At 42.5% G+C, this 17,590-nt stretch overlaps 2 protein-coding genes across 4 annotated transcripts in view; one reads left to right on the top strand and one right to left on the bottom strand.

Moving 5' to 3' along the window:
* Window positions 1-8,421, top strand: part of mark1 (MAP/microtubule affinity-regulating kinase 1) — a 54,658-nt gene extending 46,237 nt beyond the window's left edge. The window contains exons 16-19 of one of the 3 annotated variants that reach the window (XM_063202905.1): window positions 222-473; window positions 2,435-2,461; window positions 3,270-3,314; window positions 5,375-8,421. In XM_063202905.1, the coding sequence (XP_063058975.1) occupies window positions 222-473; window positions 2,435-2,461; window positions 3,270-3,314; window positions 5,375-5,717 (667 nt within the window). In that variant the 3' untranslated portion in view covers window positions 5,718-8,421. The remainder of the gene's footprint in view (window positions 1-221; window positions 474-2,434; window positions 2,462-3,269; window positions 3,315-5,374) is intronic. The other 2 variants (XM_063202915.1, XM_063202923.1) reach the window with 2 other exon arrangements.
* Window positions 8,422-12,434: 4,013 nt separating this feature from the next.
* Window positions 12,435-17,590, bottom strand: part of zgc:172076 — a 16,900-nt gene continuing 11,744 nt past the window's right edge. The window contains exons 6-9 of the mRNA XM_063202937.1: window positions 17,431-17,587; window positions 15,693-15,816; window positions 14,063-14,252; window positions 12,435-12,901 (exon numbers count right to left, since the gene is read on the bottom strand). Of these exons, the coding sequence (XP_063059007.1) occupies window positions 12,714-12,901; window positions 14,063-14,252; window positions 15,693-15,816; window positions 17,431-17,587 (659 nt within the window). The 3' untranslated portion in view covers window positions 12,435-12,713. The remainder of the gene's footprint in view (window positions 12,902-14,062; window positions 14,253-15,692; window positions 15,817-17,430; window positions 17,588-17,590) is intronic.

Raw genomic sequence — 17,590 nt, forward strand, 5'->3', positions numbered from 1 at the left:
TCTTCAGTATGGCCACACCCCAACGACCTCCCCCTCCACCTGCCTGTCCCTCTCTCTCTCTCTCTGTCTGTCTTTCTTTCTCTATCTCCTCCTGTACCAACTTGTGCACCCCCACGGCCTACCCGTCAGCCCACAGCATCAGCACACATACAGCAAATGACATCTCTCTCTCTCTCTCTCTCTCTCTCTCTCTCTCTCTCTCTCTCTCTCTCTCTCTGCAGCACCAATGCCCGGGCCCCCACGGCCTCCCCGTCGGCCCACAGCATCAGCAGCAGTACGCCGGACCGCACGCGCTTCCCCAGGGGCACCTCCAGCCGTAGCACCTTCCACGGTGGCCAGCTGCGCGACCGGCGCAGCGCCACCTACAACGGGCCGCCCGCCTCGCCCACCCTCTCGCACGACACGGGCGCCCTGGCCCAGGCCCGGCGCGGCACCGGCATCATCAGCAAGATCACCTCCAAGTTTGTGCGCAGGTACGAGGACAAACCGGCATACTCACTGACTTAGCTCTTACACAATATAAAATATCGTGTAGATAATGTATTTATTGTGAAAATATAACCTCCAAGTTTGTGCGCAGGTGCAGGGACAAAACCGGCTTTGTTACTCACAACTCACAGACTTTGTCATCATTATTACACAATATAAAATTTAGTGTCAAAAAATTAGTAAATTCTCTGACTAAGGCACTCCGAATTAAAATGTCTTTATTAATATGACAGGTCCTATATGGACATATTAAAAACAAGACCCACACGTAGCGGCATGAGTGCCTTCTTCAGGGCAGTAACACGATGTTACTCCACAAACTGGAAATAAAATTTAGTGTGTATAATGTTTTCTCCAAATTGTTGTGCAGGTGCGTAGACAATCCGGCAAACTCACTGACTTGGTTCTTACACAGTATACAACAGTGTTGTAGATAATGTTATTCATAGTGGAAAGATCACTTCTAAGGACTTCTCAATCATGTGTGTGTATGGGGTCATGTGTGAGAGGCTGTTGGCGGCATTGTCCACAAGGAGCAAGTGACCACAGAATTTGCGTACATGTTGCATTTGTATTCAAATACTCTACTGCTTGTAGAAGTGTCTGAAGTGCAACAAGTCACAGGGTGTCGGCCATTTTTCCCACCTTAGCCATTTTCAGGCCGACCAGAACAGTGTCAGCGCTGGTTACTCGAACCAGTTACACTGGGGAACCAAAGCGCTTAACTTTGAATGGGCTGCCTTCATACCATTGTCGTTATTTACTTCATCCAGTGTGACCTGGTTGAACCTGCTGACGTTTGGACCTGCTGAAGCTTGTGTTTTCTTTCCCAAGCGCTCTCACTTTCAGCACAGACACTTCAATTGGTTCGAGATTATGTGCGGTAATCAGCACAGCGCAGTTCTCTGTTGGCCTGAAAACACTATTATGCCTCTTTGCCACTGTTTTTTCTGGTAGGTCTACAGCTCGACACAGAGCAACTCATCTGCTATTTTTTTGCTTTTTGAATTGGCATGACACAGCTCAATCAGTTTTGGTGTCAAGCTGTAGGCCTACTAGAAAACCGGCAGTGGAAAAGAGGCATAAGTACGTTCCCTCTCCATCTGCATTGATGTAAAGCACTATGATGTCATGTCATACAGAGGCATACATCATGTCATGCAGAGCATTCAAACTGCAAACTAGACAATCATGAGACTCGTACGTTTTTAGTATTTTTGTTCTCACAGCAAACTCATTTCTTTCCAAGAAAATTCCTCAGTTTACACGAAAAAACCTAACTTGACTCTCATCAGCTGAATGTTGCTTCCCTGTTCCAAATATTCAGTTGAACACTATATGTGCATTCCAATATGTTGACTCCTGTCCTGCCAGTGGTGTAGTCTACGTAGAACGCAGGTATACGGAGTATACCCACTTCTAAATTTCAGGGATTTCAGTATACCCACTTAAAATTGATTGATCCATTGTTTTGAATAGCACAAATATATACAGTATACCCACTTCAAAAAATTCTCAAATATACAGTATACCCACCATAACAAAGTAGACTACACCACTGCGTCTTCCACTTGTGCTTGTGCCTCCATGGAGAAAACAATAAAGTTTCACCGCTGTCAGGCTAGCCACAACAATTTTTAGGGGACTGTTCTTCATTGAGCATCCCAATTGCAAATGAGGAAATTACATTAGAATTGTGCTTTTGCAAGATATTGAATTCATTTTCTGTCGTCGGTTACGTCGTCATGAGGTCACAAGCAGGCAAGTGAGCAAGGAAGGACGGAAGTCTGCATATTGGAATGCAACCCATGTGCATGTGGAGCTAGGTGGAACAACATCTCTCTGGCAAGAACCAGGTTGCTAAAACCCCTCTCCCAAAGCTTTTTTAAAATATCAAAAAAGCTGCCACTTTAAGATTGCTTTTCTTTTTTTCCTTTTGTTCTAGAACTCTCTCTTTCAGGGTCAATCCGAGGTAGGACAAAGCCACACCCACTCTCCCTTAATCGTTCCCAAGCCCCTCCCCTTCTCCCTGTGACCCGATCCCTAATGAGGTTGCCGTTGTTCCTGTGACCCCTGAAGAAATTTAACCCTGATTCTGTCAACCTGCATCTTGCGTGTGTGTGTGTGTCTATGTGTCTGTTTGTGTGCTTGTGTGGGTCAAGTGGACATCTGTGATGTAGGTTCCTGTAGATGAAGTTCATGGATGTTTACAGATAAAATATTACTTTTAATATTACATTTTCTACAGATTGTAGTAGTGTTCTCTTTTAAATATTGGAAGTGAATTTAAGCTAATCAATCCCATCACATATCAAAGAAAAAAATGACTAGCTGGGTGATGGTTGCTTTATCCATTCACTAGCTTCAAATGTACTTCATTTTAATGGTTGTGTTCTGTATGCTGTCTGTAATATTTCACACATGCCTTCTTCATTTATGGTCTCATGGATTGAGAATTCCCTGAACTAAATGCACTTTAGACAATACATACACACACACACACACACACACACAACAAATACAATGTGAAGAGGATGCATTCACTCAGGATTTCTTAGTTCCAACTTTCAAGTGTTCGTGTGTGCGTGTGTTCGTGTGTGCGTGTGTGCGTGTGTGCGTGTGTGCGTGTGTGTGTGTGTGTGTGTGTGCGCGTGCGCGTGCGCGTGTGCGTGCGTTCGTGCACGTGTGTGTGTCCTTGTATGCCAATGCATGTCAATGCCCTTGTTGTTTTTCCCCTTGCCTTGCGTGTGGATTGAACTGTCTAACTGGTTGCTTCCAAGGGTTCCCAGTGAGGGGGAGGCCAGGGCCAGGACTGACAGCCTGAGGTGAGCCTTTACAGTCCCCTGTGTGCCTAGTTACAATCTCCCAAGCCCAATCGGAAAAGGCAGCAGTTTTTTTAAAAAAAGATACTCTTTTTGATATTTTTAATAAGGTTCCACCTTTAAAGGTTTTGAATTTCTTAGAATGTATTGATGTTAAAAAGAAATCTTAATTAATCTCTTTATTTACATGGCTGTTAGTTTTGTAAATGTGATGTGATGTTTTTTCTATCTATATTGGCCATGTTATAGCCATAGCTGCTAAAATGGCAATAAATGTAAACAATCAATCAATCAATTAATCAATCAATCTACCAAAGCCCCATCTAGGGGCCGCACTGATGACGTTGGATTAAAAAAAAACACTGACTGATACATGTATTTTGGATTTTTGGCTGGTGAATCCTAAAAGCCTTTTTTGACAACGGTTAGCTGCCTTAATGTGCTTGCTAAAAACATAGCCATTAGCTGAGAATGTTGTTACATTGTGGATGCTGTTCTGGCGGGTTGGCGATTATCTTGTAGTCACTTTCTTGTGCCTAGTTCCTAGAGAGTCCAAGCCACAGCTAGGGTTGAACTGATGGCTAAAAACTTCAGCCTGATATTTTGCTCAGTGTTGTAGCTGATAATTATCAACAGTCATTGGCTGCATTGCTGCAATTTCTGAAATCATTGCAAGATATTTTGGATGGGTTTTTTTTTATATGAAAACCTTTTCAACAATTATTATCTGCTGGTGATTTTTTTTTTTTTTGTGAAACCAGAAGTCCCATAGTGGCCAATGTCATAGCTGATATTGTTTACACTCACTTGTTACAACGCACTGGCTGTCAAGTATTAGGTCTCCGTATTTTCTGAGTGCAAATATTACAGAATGCCAAGAGAGTACTGCAAAGCTTGAATGAATTACTTGCTACTTTAATATTTCATGACTTGAATACATTGGTATCAGCAGTATTGGTGACAGGTTTGGTTAGGGTCTAGAATATGTTCATTTGTGTTTCCTTAGCCACTTGACCTTTCTTAAATATATCAACTACTGTATGTAACTTAAAAATCAACCCACTTTCTACTTTGCCATCTCAAGAAATCTCTGTCCTGCCATTCAAAGAAACTCTTATTAGGTTACTACTTGTAGAAAACATACTGCATCTCGTTTCGGAACATTTCAAACTTAAGGTTAATCTTGGATTGCTGTGGATGATGGATATTGTTTGGTTTTGATGTTTGCCTGTACTGCATGCATTTCTGAAAAAAAATCTTAATGAGCTTGTGTGTCTTGTTGACTTAACTTGTTTCCTCTGCCTACATTGGTGTTGAAATTACAAGGCTGAGATGACTGCACAGTGTTTTTCCCATTTATTTTGCACGTCTGTCTCCAATCTCTCATACACATTGACAGAGTGCCAGAGAGCGAAACAATATTTTGATGCATACTTCCAGGGCTCTTAATTGACAGTAGAAAATACCAACCTACTAGCCACCTTGACCCATTAGTGATTGTGTGTTTGCCTAGTAAAATTAACATCTACAAGCCATTGTGGCTGATAATGATTTTTTTTTAATTTAGAGCCCTGCATTTAGAGCACACACTTCAGAATCAACCCATTTTATCTCATCAGAAGCACGTTGCTGTTTTCTTTGTCAAAGCGTGTGAGGGAGTGAGTGATTGACAGACAAACAGAATGATGGGCAGAATGAGGTCCAAAAAGAGACGACGGGTTCTTTCCATTATCTGAACTCCCGTCCTCTCTTGTGGCTTCGTGATGACATCGCAAGACGTCATTGACGACGGAACTTTAATTCAATGTATCGTAAAAGCGCAATTCAAATGTCGTCATTTTCTCCTTTGCAATCGGGATGTCGAATGGGGAAATGTCCCCCAAAAGCTGTTATGGCTAGTCTGACAGCGAGCAAACATAATTTTCTCCACTGAGGCGGGGCGCCAGCGAAGCGCGAGCACAGGTCAAGAGCGGTCAAGTGAGGATAATGGAAATAAATTAGCCAATGTTTTGCCACATGATGTTTATGAATCTCCTCTTGCTCTCCTCTTCCCTTCTCGTCAGAAGCACGTCGGGCGAGCCCAAGGAGGACTGCCGCGACTCCAAGCCGCGCTCGCTGCGCTTCACCTGGAGCATGAAGACCACCTCGTCCATGGAGGCGGCGGACATGATGCGCGAGATCCGCAAGGTGCTCGACGCCAACAACTGCGACTACGAGCAGCGCGAGCGCTTCCTGCTCTTCTGTGTGCACGGCGACGCACGCCAGGATAGCCTGGTCCAATGGGAGATGGAGGTGTGCAAGCTGCCCCGCCTCTCGCTCAACGGCGTGCGCTTCAAGCGGATATCCGGCACGTCCATCGCCTTCAAGAACATCGCCTCCAAAATAGCCAACGAGCTGAAGCTTTGAGGGCGACACAGTTTGGCCTGACGAGGAAAAAACAACGGTAGATTTAATTAACAAAAAAAAATAAACATTTGAGAACATTGCCTCCATAATAGCCAACGAGCTGTGATGCTTTGAGGGACGCAGTTTGACCCAACGAAAAACGGTAGATTAACATAAACAAAAATAGGGTCCTACGCACCTCCGGTGCACGGGCCCTAAAAACAACAAAGTACAATAATGGGAGATAACAAAATAATTCTGAACATGCACATACATGGACGGGCGGGGCAGGGGTGGAATATAATACCCTTGATACTGTTGGCGGTGTAACCAAGCCTACTTAAAATAGCAGAGAACTTTGAATGCCATTTTCTGTTCATTGTTACGGTATACTGATTTTATTTTATTTTTCAATCTACTGGTTTATGGATCGGAAGATGAGGGGAGGGGGAAAAAAATCTTAGTACTGTATTACTCCTCCAAAAAATATCTGAGCCCCCATGCCCCCTCCCTCCATTGCACCCTTTTGCTATGGCTGTTCCTGTGGGCATGTCTACTACACACCCATAACCCAGTAACATCAGAGGATGAACTAGAAGCTTAGTTGACACAACCATCCCCCTCCATACTCCATCTCTGATTTAAATTTTTCCAGTTTCCCTCCAACTGAATTCCGGGTTCATGTCCTGATTTTACTGAATGGCCCTGTTTTTGCCCCCTTTTTGTTTTTATTTTATTTCCCCCCTCCCCACAGGGCCTTGCTTCTTTGGGCTGAAGCTCACGCAACCATCATTGCAATAATAAACCGTGTTGATGGCCTGCTACTATTACTCTTAGATATTCGCTTGAACTACCTTTTGTAGGGTGTGCGGGGGTGGGGCAAACGGCTACAGTGCATTTGTCCCACCCACATGTACAGGTTATCTAGAGAATGTTTTTTGTCAACCTTGACTGTTTATAGAGTTGTATAATACAAGGTACTTTCAGCATTATGCCTGAAGGTCGTTTGTATAGTTTTTGGGTTGTGTACAGAAAAAAAGAAACTGTATGTTTTAATGTGTCATACTGTATTTTTTTGTTTGTTTTTTGTTTTTAATTTTGTTTCAGTTCATGACCTGAATAGTATCTTTTTAGTGTATAGTTCTAATGTTTTAATGTTTTTCACAAGTTTTTTTTTTTCATTTGTTTTTGTTTTTAAATTTTTAAATTTATGGAGCCCAGTCCTCAAAGATAACAATTGAGTAGCATTATTTAAAAGTGTTAGCATGTTACATTCAAACATACATTTACCCTTAATGCACTCATAGTAGATATTTTTTGGTTCTATAAAACAAACAAAAAGAGGGAGACTGTTGTATGTGGACATGGCATCAAGCACGGACAGCATTCATTTATTCATTCACTTATTCATTTCCTTCCTTTCCCTTAGATGTGGAGACGTCTTGATTTTTATGAAATTAAACATTTTAATTGTTTCTCTGGAATTTAACGGACACAGAACGGACACTCCATCAAACGGTACTGTACTGGCAGAACAGCAGAGATGGTAGGCTACAGGCCTGTCTTGAGTTGGCCTGGGGTGCATTTCTCGAAAGCGTAGTTGTTAGCAATTCGCAACTTGGGTAGTTGCCAATGGGAAATTGCATTGCAACCAACAAAGTAGCTAAAGTAGTTAGCAACTATGCTTTCGAGAAATGCACCCCTGGTTTGACCTGACCCTGTGCTGCTCACAATACTCACGGCTGGCTTTGCTTGGCTTTTGCACCATCGGGTACGTTCCAGAATGCAGGGTTATGATGATGTGTCAATGCAGGGTTTCCTAAAGTAAAAATCCTGTCGCAATTTGATCCAACCAGCTCTAAATAAGCTGATCATCATGAGAACTTGAGGCATACAGGGTGCATTTCTTGAAAGCAAAGTTGCTAACTAGGTTAAATACTTTGTTGGTTGCAATGCAATTTCCTATTGGCAACTTCTCAAGTTGTGAATTGCTAACAACTACGCTTTCGAGAAATGCACCCCAGATCAGCTACTCAGTGAAAGTCACTTGTGTTGGAAGGTGACTGTGGCAGGGTTTCTATTTTCTGAACCCGGAACTGACACCTCTGTACAGGTGTCTAGTGACTTCCCTGAGTACGTTGACTCAAAATCAAGTGGTAAACCTCCTAATAGAAGGGTCACCTGGTTTCATTCTCTTGGTGCAGCAAAGCTATTGGGCTTTTCTGTTAGGAGGCTTACCAATGACTGTGAGTTAACGACTCTTGATCAGTTAGTAAACCAGGTACTTGAAACCGGTACCTCTGTGGGAGCCTGCATCAGACCACGTGACCAGAGTCTACATGGGATATTATTTTTTTCCCAGCCTCGTAAACTAGACCAAACCAGCAGAATATATACAGTATATGGTGTATTCAGGTAAATTGGTCCACTTTGGGCAATTCGCTTATATGCGAAAAAAGTGGCGCAATTTACTTGAATTCATCCCTAGATTTTTTTGCCTGACAGTTTGGTCTAGCCTTGCACTACAAGGCATAATCCAATCATAGACCATGAACCTGACCTTGGATTACAAAGCTTTGTGTAGTATAGTTCTGAATCTGTATTTAGCGAGTCATTCAAATGGGTTTAGCACAGTGATTTTGCCTATGGTGCAAGCCCAGACTATACATGTCATAGGTCATGTTATTGTCAGGCTTGCCAGGTTACCCCCAACCCCCTACACCCCCACCCCCCCGCTCCGTCATTTTCTTCATGCCTTCTCTATTGCTGCTCTGCCTGTTCTGAGGTTTTTTTGCACCCTAACTCCATTTTTAATATTATATTACAAAGTGAATCCTATTCCTTATGTAGGCAGTGTTGTTTTATTTTATTTCTCCTTTTTTTACATTAAGGTCTCTATTGTCAGGTCTGTGTGAAAAAGCTGGCAGAAAGAGTTCATGTAAAAAGGTTTAAAAAAAAACCACTACAGTCGAGTGTACGGTGTTTCTTTTGTTACCAAGTGAAGAGGGTTGAATGTGCAATGAAAAAAGAAAAAATAAGAGTCTGTATTGTGATGCTTCATCACCAACTGTTCTGAAAGCAGTTCCGAACGTGAGGGGAGGAAAAAAAAAAGAAATGCTGGAACTACCGACTGAAAAGGGACACAGATGGGGAAGGTGAGGATTAACAATATAGTCTGTTATTTAAAAGCGCTTTTTCTCAGTTTGGAGAGATAAAAATATATAAAGGTTTAAACTGTGAGTACCCCTAGCCTCTCCCTACTTATTGCTGTGTGTGCGGACAGTTTGTATGTATGTGTGTGTATGCGTAAGTGTGTGCGTGTGTATAAAGGGTTGTGTAAGGATGGCACTGATTTTTTTTTTTTTTTTGTGATGTAATTTTGTCACCTCCTAGAGAACACTTTTTTTCTGTTGCCTTAGCAGACGGCACAGTGTGTCTGCTGAAAGGTCATTAATAGGTTAATATTACCTCCTCTCCCCACACACACACACCCTCATTGCCCTGAGTTTTGTACCTTGCTCCACTCACTACCATTCTTGGGGGGGAAAAGAAGAAAAAAACTGAACAATCTGAAACGGTTTTGACTGACTGGTTGTCTGGCTCACTGATACACACTATTAAAAAGAGACTTAAAGGAACCTACAGTCTTTGTTTTGTCCTCCCTTTCCAGTTAACAGCTGCATTTCAACGCAATGGAGCGTTGTAAAACTCTGTATAGTGATTTCATTCACTTTCGGGAAGCAATGGGCAAAATATTTCAAGGCCTTCTTTGCTTTAATGTTCAAGATAATTAATTCAGGAGGAAAGGGTATTGTTGCGCTCTAGATGTTTCGAAAAATAAGTAAGTGCGTGGACCCAAAAAAGTAAAGTACAAAGTTGGAGCAGGTTCGCACACTAAACAAAACACTAAGGTCAAGCACAAGGAGTTATTTTATTTTTGTTCGAGCAGAGTAGAGCCGACGTTTCAGGCTGTTGCCATCATCAGTGCTCTCTGTGCTCACTTTTGTACAAGATAATTAATTCCACATGAAACGCTTTTTCATTCTCATGCCTTCTGTAATTTTTCTTTAGCCTTTTTTGTTAAAATTAAACATAAAGCCTGGTTTAGACTCCTGCAGCTGTAGGAGACGTACTGTACCCAAACAGCCACCACGCCCCCCCTCTTTCTTCTGATCTGAAATGACCCCTTGCAGTGCTGAATGTGTACTTCTTCTGGGCTGAATTTTCCGTAATCTGCCGCGACCTTAAAGAGACCTCAAGCCTTTCCAGAACTACTCAAAACAAACCTGCTCGTAATCCTTACATGACATCATGATGTGCAATAATTCATAACCAGAAGACGTCACATTCAAGAAACAAGTCATTTATTTCCACAATGAGGTTTGCATGTCACAGTCAACCTGTTATCCAGATCTGGCAAGTTTTGTAGCATTGTTAATTTAAAAAAAAATACATACAAAGTCCTCAAGATTCTTGAGAATGTTTTTATGCTTTACTTTTTTGGCAGGTAGACCATTTTAAAGACACCAAACATTTGTCCTTTTTTGAACAAACGCCCCCTTGACCTCACCACAAGTCTTCACCTCATCATAAGCCTGCCAACGCCCCAGTTGAGAAACTCTACATTAAAGCAAGAAAACAAGATAAAGACAACAAAAACACTGAACCTAATGTTTTAATCACATTATAAAACCACTTATTTGTGCAATGAGCACCTTTAGAAAAGGACTCAATGTTGTAAAGTCACCTAAGTATTAGCCAGGCTGCGCCCTCCTAGTGGTGCAATACCTTCGGCAAATCGAATCGCGATTGCAAGTCTGTGATAAGCAGGCAACCCTAGTATACCCTCAGCCAAAATAATGAAGCGGTTTGCTTGCAGTAAGAAGTTCATTTTTGGAAATAAGCTTATTTTACACATCCCCTTGAGTTAGATAATGTGGTTTTTACTGTTCTCCTGTACTTTCAACCGTTCTCTGGGTATGGCAGTGCAAATTTTACCTCCAAGCTAGCAGTTAACATTGAGTCCTATGAGACCAGCTGGCGGCTAACTGGGACAGTATCACTTTAAGCATACACTGATAGGCCTATATATGTCCCCCTGCCAAAAAAATGAGATGAAATGATGAATGGATTAGGATTGACCGTGTGTGTCATCCAGGCAATAAAGCCTTTTTGTTATTCCCCCTTTCACTCATCTGTTTTTTTGCTGAGCTTGTGTGTCAGCAGAATTCTGCTTTAATCACCTTACAATTTTTTCTTAAAATCTGTAAGCACCAGAAAACAACTCACTGTTGCTTTAACCCGCTTAGAGAGTTACTTAATGCAGTTTTAAGCACCTTAGAAAGTCACTTAATTCAGCTTTAAGCACCTTAGAAAGTCACTTAATTCAGCTTTAACCACCTTAGAAAGTTGCTTAATGGGGCTTTAAACACCTTTTGTATAATATCCGTCCCCTTGAAAGAATAGCTAAGTGAAACAGACTCATGGCACTGTGTATTTCCGTTCTGCTTCTATGTTGTAACAAGAAAATCCAGGCAATTTACTGTTGCTTTAACCAAATTAGAAAGTTACTTAATGCAGCTTTAAACACATTTGAAATACAGTGGTAATACCAATTCCCCCCTTGACAGAATAATGAACAGAGGTGTATAAGTAGAAGTACTCCCGTGTCATTGCAACTCTGATACGCTATTGCATGGTTTCAACTTTGTGATCCCACAGTACTAGTGTTGTACTTACATCTTTAAAGGTGCACTGTGTACTATTTTTAGTATTTTATTTCCAGAATTCCAGAAATAGACATTTTTACTTTACTTTGGCCATACTAGTAAATTTTAGTTCATTATTTTGTAAATATTCATGAATAGGAAGCACAGTGTCAACGAGCAGCATAGTTGCAATACCTACTCGGGCCACCATCCTACACAGTGCACTTTTACCGTTTTTCTCGATTGCTTCCACACAATTTCCGGTAGCCTACTTCACACACAATTCTGGAAACATCTCACCCATTTCCCAACTCCCGTAACTAATGTCACTAAACAATAAACACAATTCCTTCTTTACACTCATATTCCAGGTTTAAAACACACTCTTTTCAAAACACTACACACAATTCTCTGGATTAGACACAATTTTCATGAAGAAAATTCCTGGTTGTCGTATGGAACACGCTGTCATTCAAAATTCTAAAATCAACTGCCATACGATGTTCACTTCCTCATCAGATGGGCAAACTCTCTTCATACCTGTTTACAATCTGAAATCATCACCCCATAAGAACACACATTGCATGTGATTGATATTAATGAAAACATGAGTGGATGCAGTGAGAGCACACATTTGTTTAGTTTTTGATCTCCAAAATATGTAATACAAGACATCACTTTCTATTGTGGTTACACAATACTTTACAGTAAATAAGTGATTTTTTTTAAATGTCAAAAAAATGTAAAATGTGTTTTTGCCACACATCTGTGTACTCTTGAGTCTGAAAACAATATTTCAGTATTTTACAACAGAAAGATACCCTCTTCAGTAATTGGAACACTGAACAAAATAAGGTATACTGTCTGTCAAGCTGAGTGTAGTGTTTTACCGTATGCACGTTAGTGTTCAGTGGTGCATATGGGTGTGAATTACTAAGTTTTTCCAACTGATGTCACAGTATGCATGCAATGCAGAACAAAAAAAGTCCAAGTTACTGTATGTATAGTAATAAGTAAAGGGAGAAATGTGTCCAACAGTGTTCAAATGGCTCTAAAACATGTTTATTGTAGTGACAGTCTGTGTGTATCAATTGACGACAAAATTAGCTTTTTAGAAGAGAGTATATCATTTTGAGACAAGACGTCCATTTTTCAGGGGTAGTGAGGAGTTTTGGGGATGTGTGTGTAGAGTTTTGAGAATTCGAGAGCTGATTCCAAAAATTGTGTGTAAGCAATCGAGGAAAACTGTAAGTGCACCTATACTCCTACTTCATACATCTCTGCTAATGAAGGTGAAACAGCCAGCAGCTCATGAGTACATGTCCGTGTATCCGCTGAGCTTTTGTGTGGGCACCAGGTCGTCCAATTGGCCGCCGTCCTGGAGCTTCTTCTCCATGCGGATGAGGAGGCTCACCCCGTCCACCACCAGCTGCACCACTCCCACCTCCGTGAACCCGATGGTGGGGGTGTTGGACACTCGGTACAGCCCCGGCTGGTCTGTGAGTGAGGACACCAAAGAAATATACTCATTTGCAATGTACAGACACGCAGACAAGACAGCTGTCATTTTTAATGTAGGCTACACTGTAGGTACAGTCATAGGAACAAGTTTGTACACCCTTTGAGATTTCTTACATTTCTGTCAAAATTGGTCATAAAGCATGATCTGATCTTCCCAGAAATCACATGAAGGAACAATCAGAGTCTGCTTAAACTAATTCCACCCAAACATGTACATGCTATCATAATTTTATTGGCCATAAGATGTAAACATTCACAGGACAGCAAGGCATAAGTAAGTACACCCTTACATTCAATAGGTTTTAACCCTCAGTTAGTCGCAATAACCTTAACCAGACGTTTCCTGTTGTTGCAAAATAGATTAACAAAAAAATCTGGAGGTATCTTGTCTCCCTCTTCTTTAGAAAACTGTCCCTCTTCAGCATGGTTTCTAAGATGTCTGGAGTGAATAACTTTCTTGACTTCCATGTCCTGTTATCTCAATAGTTTTTTGTCAGAGTGTTGACTGGGCTATTTCAGGATGTGTATGTGTATGTGTCTGTACAGCTCAAGCTGGTTTAGAAAATACACAAAACACATATACTTGTCCTTTGTAATGTACAGTATATATACTAGATTTATCAATGAAAAGACAGAAGTCAGATGTTATTTATGGCTAAAGGTGCACTGCGTAGGATGGTGGTCAGAGTAGGTACCGCAACTACGCTGCTCATTGCTACAGTAGGCCTATACAGCAACATAATTCAGCCCTGTTGAGTTGAGTACAGTATGTGTGGCAGATCAGGGGGTCAGGCCTGTTGAGTACAGACCGGGTACATTCCAATATGCAAACTTCCGTCCTCCATTTGTGCTTGTGGCCTCGCATGTTGCTGACGGCCCCGCCTCCTTGGAGAAAACAATTAAGTTTACCCACTGTCAGCCTAACCACAAGAACTTTTGGGGGACTGTTCTTCATTCACCATCCCAAATGCAAATGAGGAAATGACAGTAGAATTTGGCTTTTGCATGATATTTAATTAATTTTCTGCCATCGGTGACGTCATCATGAGGTCACAAGCAGGCAAATGAGCAAGGACGGAAGTCCACATATTGGAATGCACACTATGTGTGGGAGATGAGGGGGGGTGGCTGCAGTACCAGTAGGAGTCATGTGGAGGCGCAGTCTGTCCAGGATATTCTCCAGCCGCTTGTGAGTGGGCAGGTGCCGCAGCCGCACGGTGACGCTGGCCTGAAGGCCCGTGCCCACCTGCGCAGGCGAGCTCACCACCCAGCCCAGGTGCTCCTTCCACACGAAGCGGCGACGGATAGTTTTGTACATTTTCTCAAGCTGCGCAGAAAAGATAACAATTAAGGCAGTGAGGTGACAGGTGACACAACATGCAGGGTACTTTTTTCAGCAAAGTGACAATGCATACTTAAGTATATCCTTTTGCTCTTCCAGCTAGATAGACCAAGGAGATTTTAATTTAGACACTCGATGTGACAAAGACAGAGTTGTTGAGTGGATGCAACATGCTCTACAATTGTCAATAAAAGACAATTGCCTTAAATGAGCAAAATAGCCCTGTGTAACATTTTAAAAAGTACGTAGCCTAACAATTGATTTGAATGAAAAGGGGAAACGGGTATGTTGTCCCGGGCCCAGGGAGATAAGGGGCCCCTGAATTGGGTCGCCATTTCATTGTATGTATTGGGAATGGGGCCCTTTCCAGATGACTTTGTCCTGAGCCAGGCAAAAATGTTCAGCGTCCCTGCATACAATGTTGCAGTACACAGTGGCAGAACAGTGGCACACTGGGCACCAGTGCAAAACACTGATAGGGCCCCCCATACAGCCTGCCAAGGCCATGATAGGGCCCCCACCACCAATAATAGCGGAGGGCCCTGGGCCTAGGGGATAACGCCCTGCTCGCCCCTCCTATAGCTCTGTCCCTCGCAGTACTTACACAGCCAGGCAGTGCCCTCCTAGTGACGCAACACCTTCAGCTTTGCTTCTAGTCTGGCCAAGAGCAATACAAATATAGTTTCTGCGCTCCTGAGAAATCGGGAACTCCTCCCGCTTTGGTGGGAAGCAGACAATTAGAAGCAAACCAAGGGAGGCAGTGTCAACCATGCCGTTTGGGAAATGTTAATTGCAGAGGTGGAAAGAGTACAGAAAATGTGTACTCAAGTAAAAGTATCTTTACTTTGCCTAAATTCTACTCAAGTACAAGTAAAAGTACCTATCTAAAAATCCACTCAAGTAAAAGTAAAAAGTACTTCACTTAAAATGTAATTTGAGTAAAAAGTACTTAGTTACTTTTAATTAGCTTTCCTCTTGAGAATGTCATGTTTATTTTTCTTGAATATCGTCCTCCATAACCTCTATCTCTTGCTTGGCACCAGCCATCATCCAATACATTGATACAAGATAGTAAAATAGTGGAAATGCTGTGTGCCATCCTGCACAATCTTTCATTTCTGGCGGATTGTGGCATTATTGTGCATGGCATTTTGTCTCTCAGTCATTTTTTTTTACTCAGTACTCAGGCCAGGTTCCAGTGTTATTGAGTAAAGTACTTGGGTCAAAATGTACTCAAGTACAAGTAAAAGTATTAATTTAAAAAATTACTTAAAAAGTACAAAGTATTCATAAAAGCTACTCAAGTACAATATTGAGTAAAAGTAATAAGTTACTTTTCCACCCCTGGTTAATTGTTATGCTCTTGGTCAGACCAAGTCTCGCAAATATGTGAAAGTCAATGATAACAAGCAGGCTAGTACTTACCCTCACAATGTTTTCACAGATGCAGTCGAAGGCCAGCCGGATGTTGGGATCAGACCTGCAGCACTCCAGCTTCAGGTGATCCTCAAAGTTCACCCAGATCACCAGCTGCCCATCCTCACTCACCCTGTAGGGGGAGCCGCCGGCATGGGGATCAGATACACCATGAGGATCAGTTAACCGTTACCAGTATGGCAATGACCAAGTTGTAATGTATTACTAAAGGCCCCTTGCACTGTCATAGTATTGTAGTGATATAGTAGTTAACTTCCAGTGTCTATTACAGCGTGCCACAGGAGGTACGGTGCACATTAAGGGGCTACACCACAGGGATCAGTTACACCAGTGTTTCTCAACGGGGGCAGTACAGCCCCCCAGGGGGCATTGTGGAGGCCCAGGGGGGTGTTGTGAAGGATACAGTTTAGAGGGAGCTGTGCTTAGTTGTCATTGGGGGGCATTAGTCCATTTCATTTTTTACAGGTAATACTAAGGGGGGCGTCGGTAGGTTAGTGATGAGGTCAAGGGGGTGTTTGTTCAAAAGAGGCTGAGAACCACTGGGGATCGGTTACACCATGGGGATCAATTACACCATGGGGAGCAGTTATTATTTTTTTTATGTTTTTTTTTTTTGAACTTCTTTTTATTTTGAATTCCACAGTCATACAGTGCATCACTACATCTCCATTCTTATTTAACAAATAAACCTTTTTATGTTTTTTTAAGGGCTTTTATGCCTTTATTTACAGGACAGTGTGAGATGGAGACAGGAAGCGAGTGGGACAGAGAGACAGGGGAGGAAATGATCCTGGCCGGACTCGAACCGGTGTCCCCGTGGGCATGCAAGCCCAAATGTGGGGGGCTTAGCGCGCTGCGTTAAACAGTTAAACCATGGGGATCAGTTAAACCATGGGGATCAGTTAAACCATGGGGATCAGTTAAACCAAGGGGAGCAGTTAAACCATGGGGATCAGTTAAACCATGGGATGAGTTAAAGGTGCACTGTGCAATATTTTTAGTAGTTTATTTCCAGAATTCATGCTGTCCATTCACACATGTCACCTGCCCGTCCTCACTCTCCCTGTTATGTATGGGGAGCAGCCAGCATGGGAAGCAGTTACACCAGGAGTGTCAAACTAAGAAGCTGGTTCAGGAGGAAACCAGGTTAAGTTAAGAAGTAAACCATCAAATAGAGGAGAAAAATGGGGACTCCAGGCTCTTCTATTAGATGATTTACTGCTTAACTTAACCTGGTTTACTCCTGAACCAGCTTCTTACAGTAATATACTGTAGGCCCCTGGAGTGTCAAACTCAATTCGGTTCAGGGGCCACACACATTCAATTTTATCTCAAGTGGGACGGACTAGTAACGTATTTACAACATATAGCACATTCCGCTGGAATCATATTGCTAATCATCTCTGTAACGCTTTTGTATCCCAAAGCGACTTACAGTTTTAGGGTTCAGGGTATTGGTTACAGTCCCTGAAGCAATGTGACATTAGGTTAGGTGCCTTGCTCAAGGGCACTTCAGCCATGTATGAAGGTGCTGGTAAGGGTGGGATTTGAACCTGCAACCTTCAGATCTAAAGGCCAGCGCTCTAACCACTGAGCCGTGGCAGCCCCCATACATCACCAGTACAGTAAAGGACAGGATAGTACAGTACAGTAGAGTACAGTACAGTATAGCACAGTACAGTACAGTACAGTACAGTATAGCACAGTACAGTACAGAGTACAGTACCATAGAGCCCTGGAATCTGGCCAATCCCGTGCCACCCCGATCCTAAACATGGCCGGCGAGGGCGTCATGGCACCCGGGCCCCGCCCCTCAGGGTCCTCGCCCAGCTCCTCCATCGAGTACAGCTTACCAGGACACTCCTCAGACAGCAAGCCCAGCGCTG

This window comes from Engraulis encrasicolus, chromosome 1 (genome assembly GCF_034702125.1).
Source record: "Engraulis encrasicolus isolate BLACKSEA-1 chromosome 1, IST_EnEncr_1.0, whole genome shotgun sequence".
Taxonomy (NCBI): domain Eukaryota; kingdom Metazoa; phylum Chordata; class Actinopteri; order Clupeiformes; family Engraulidae; genus Engraulis; species Engraulis encrasicolus.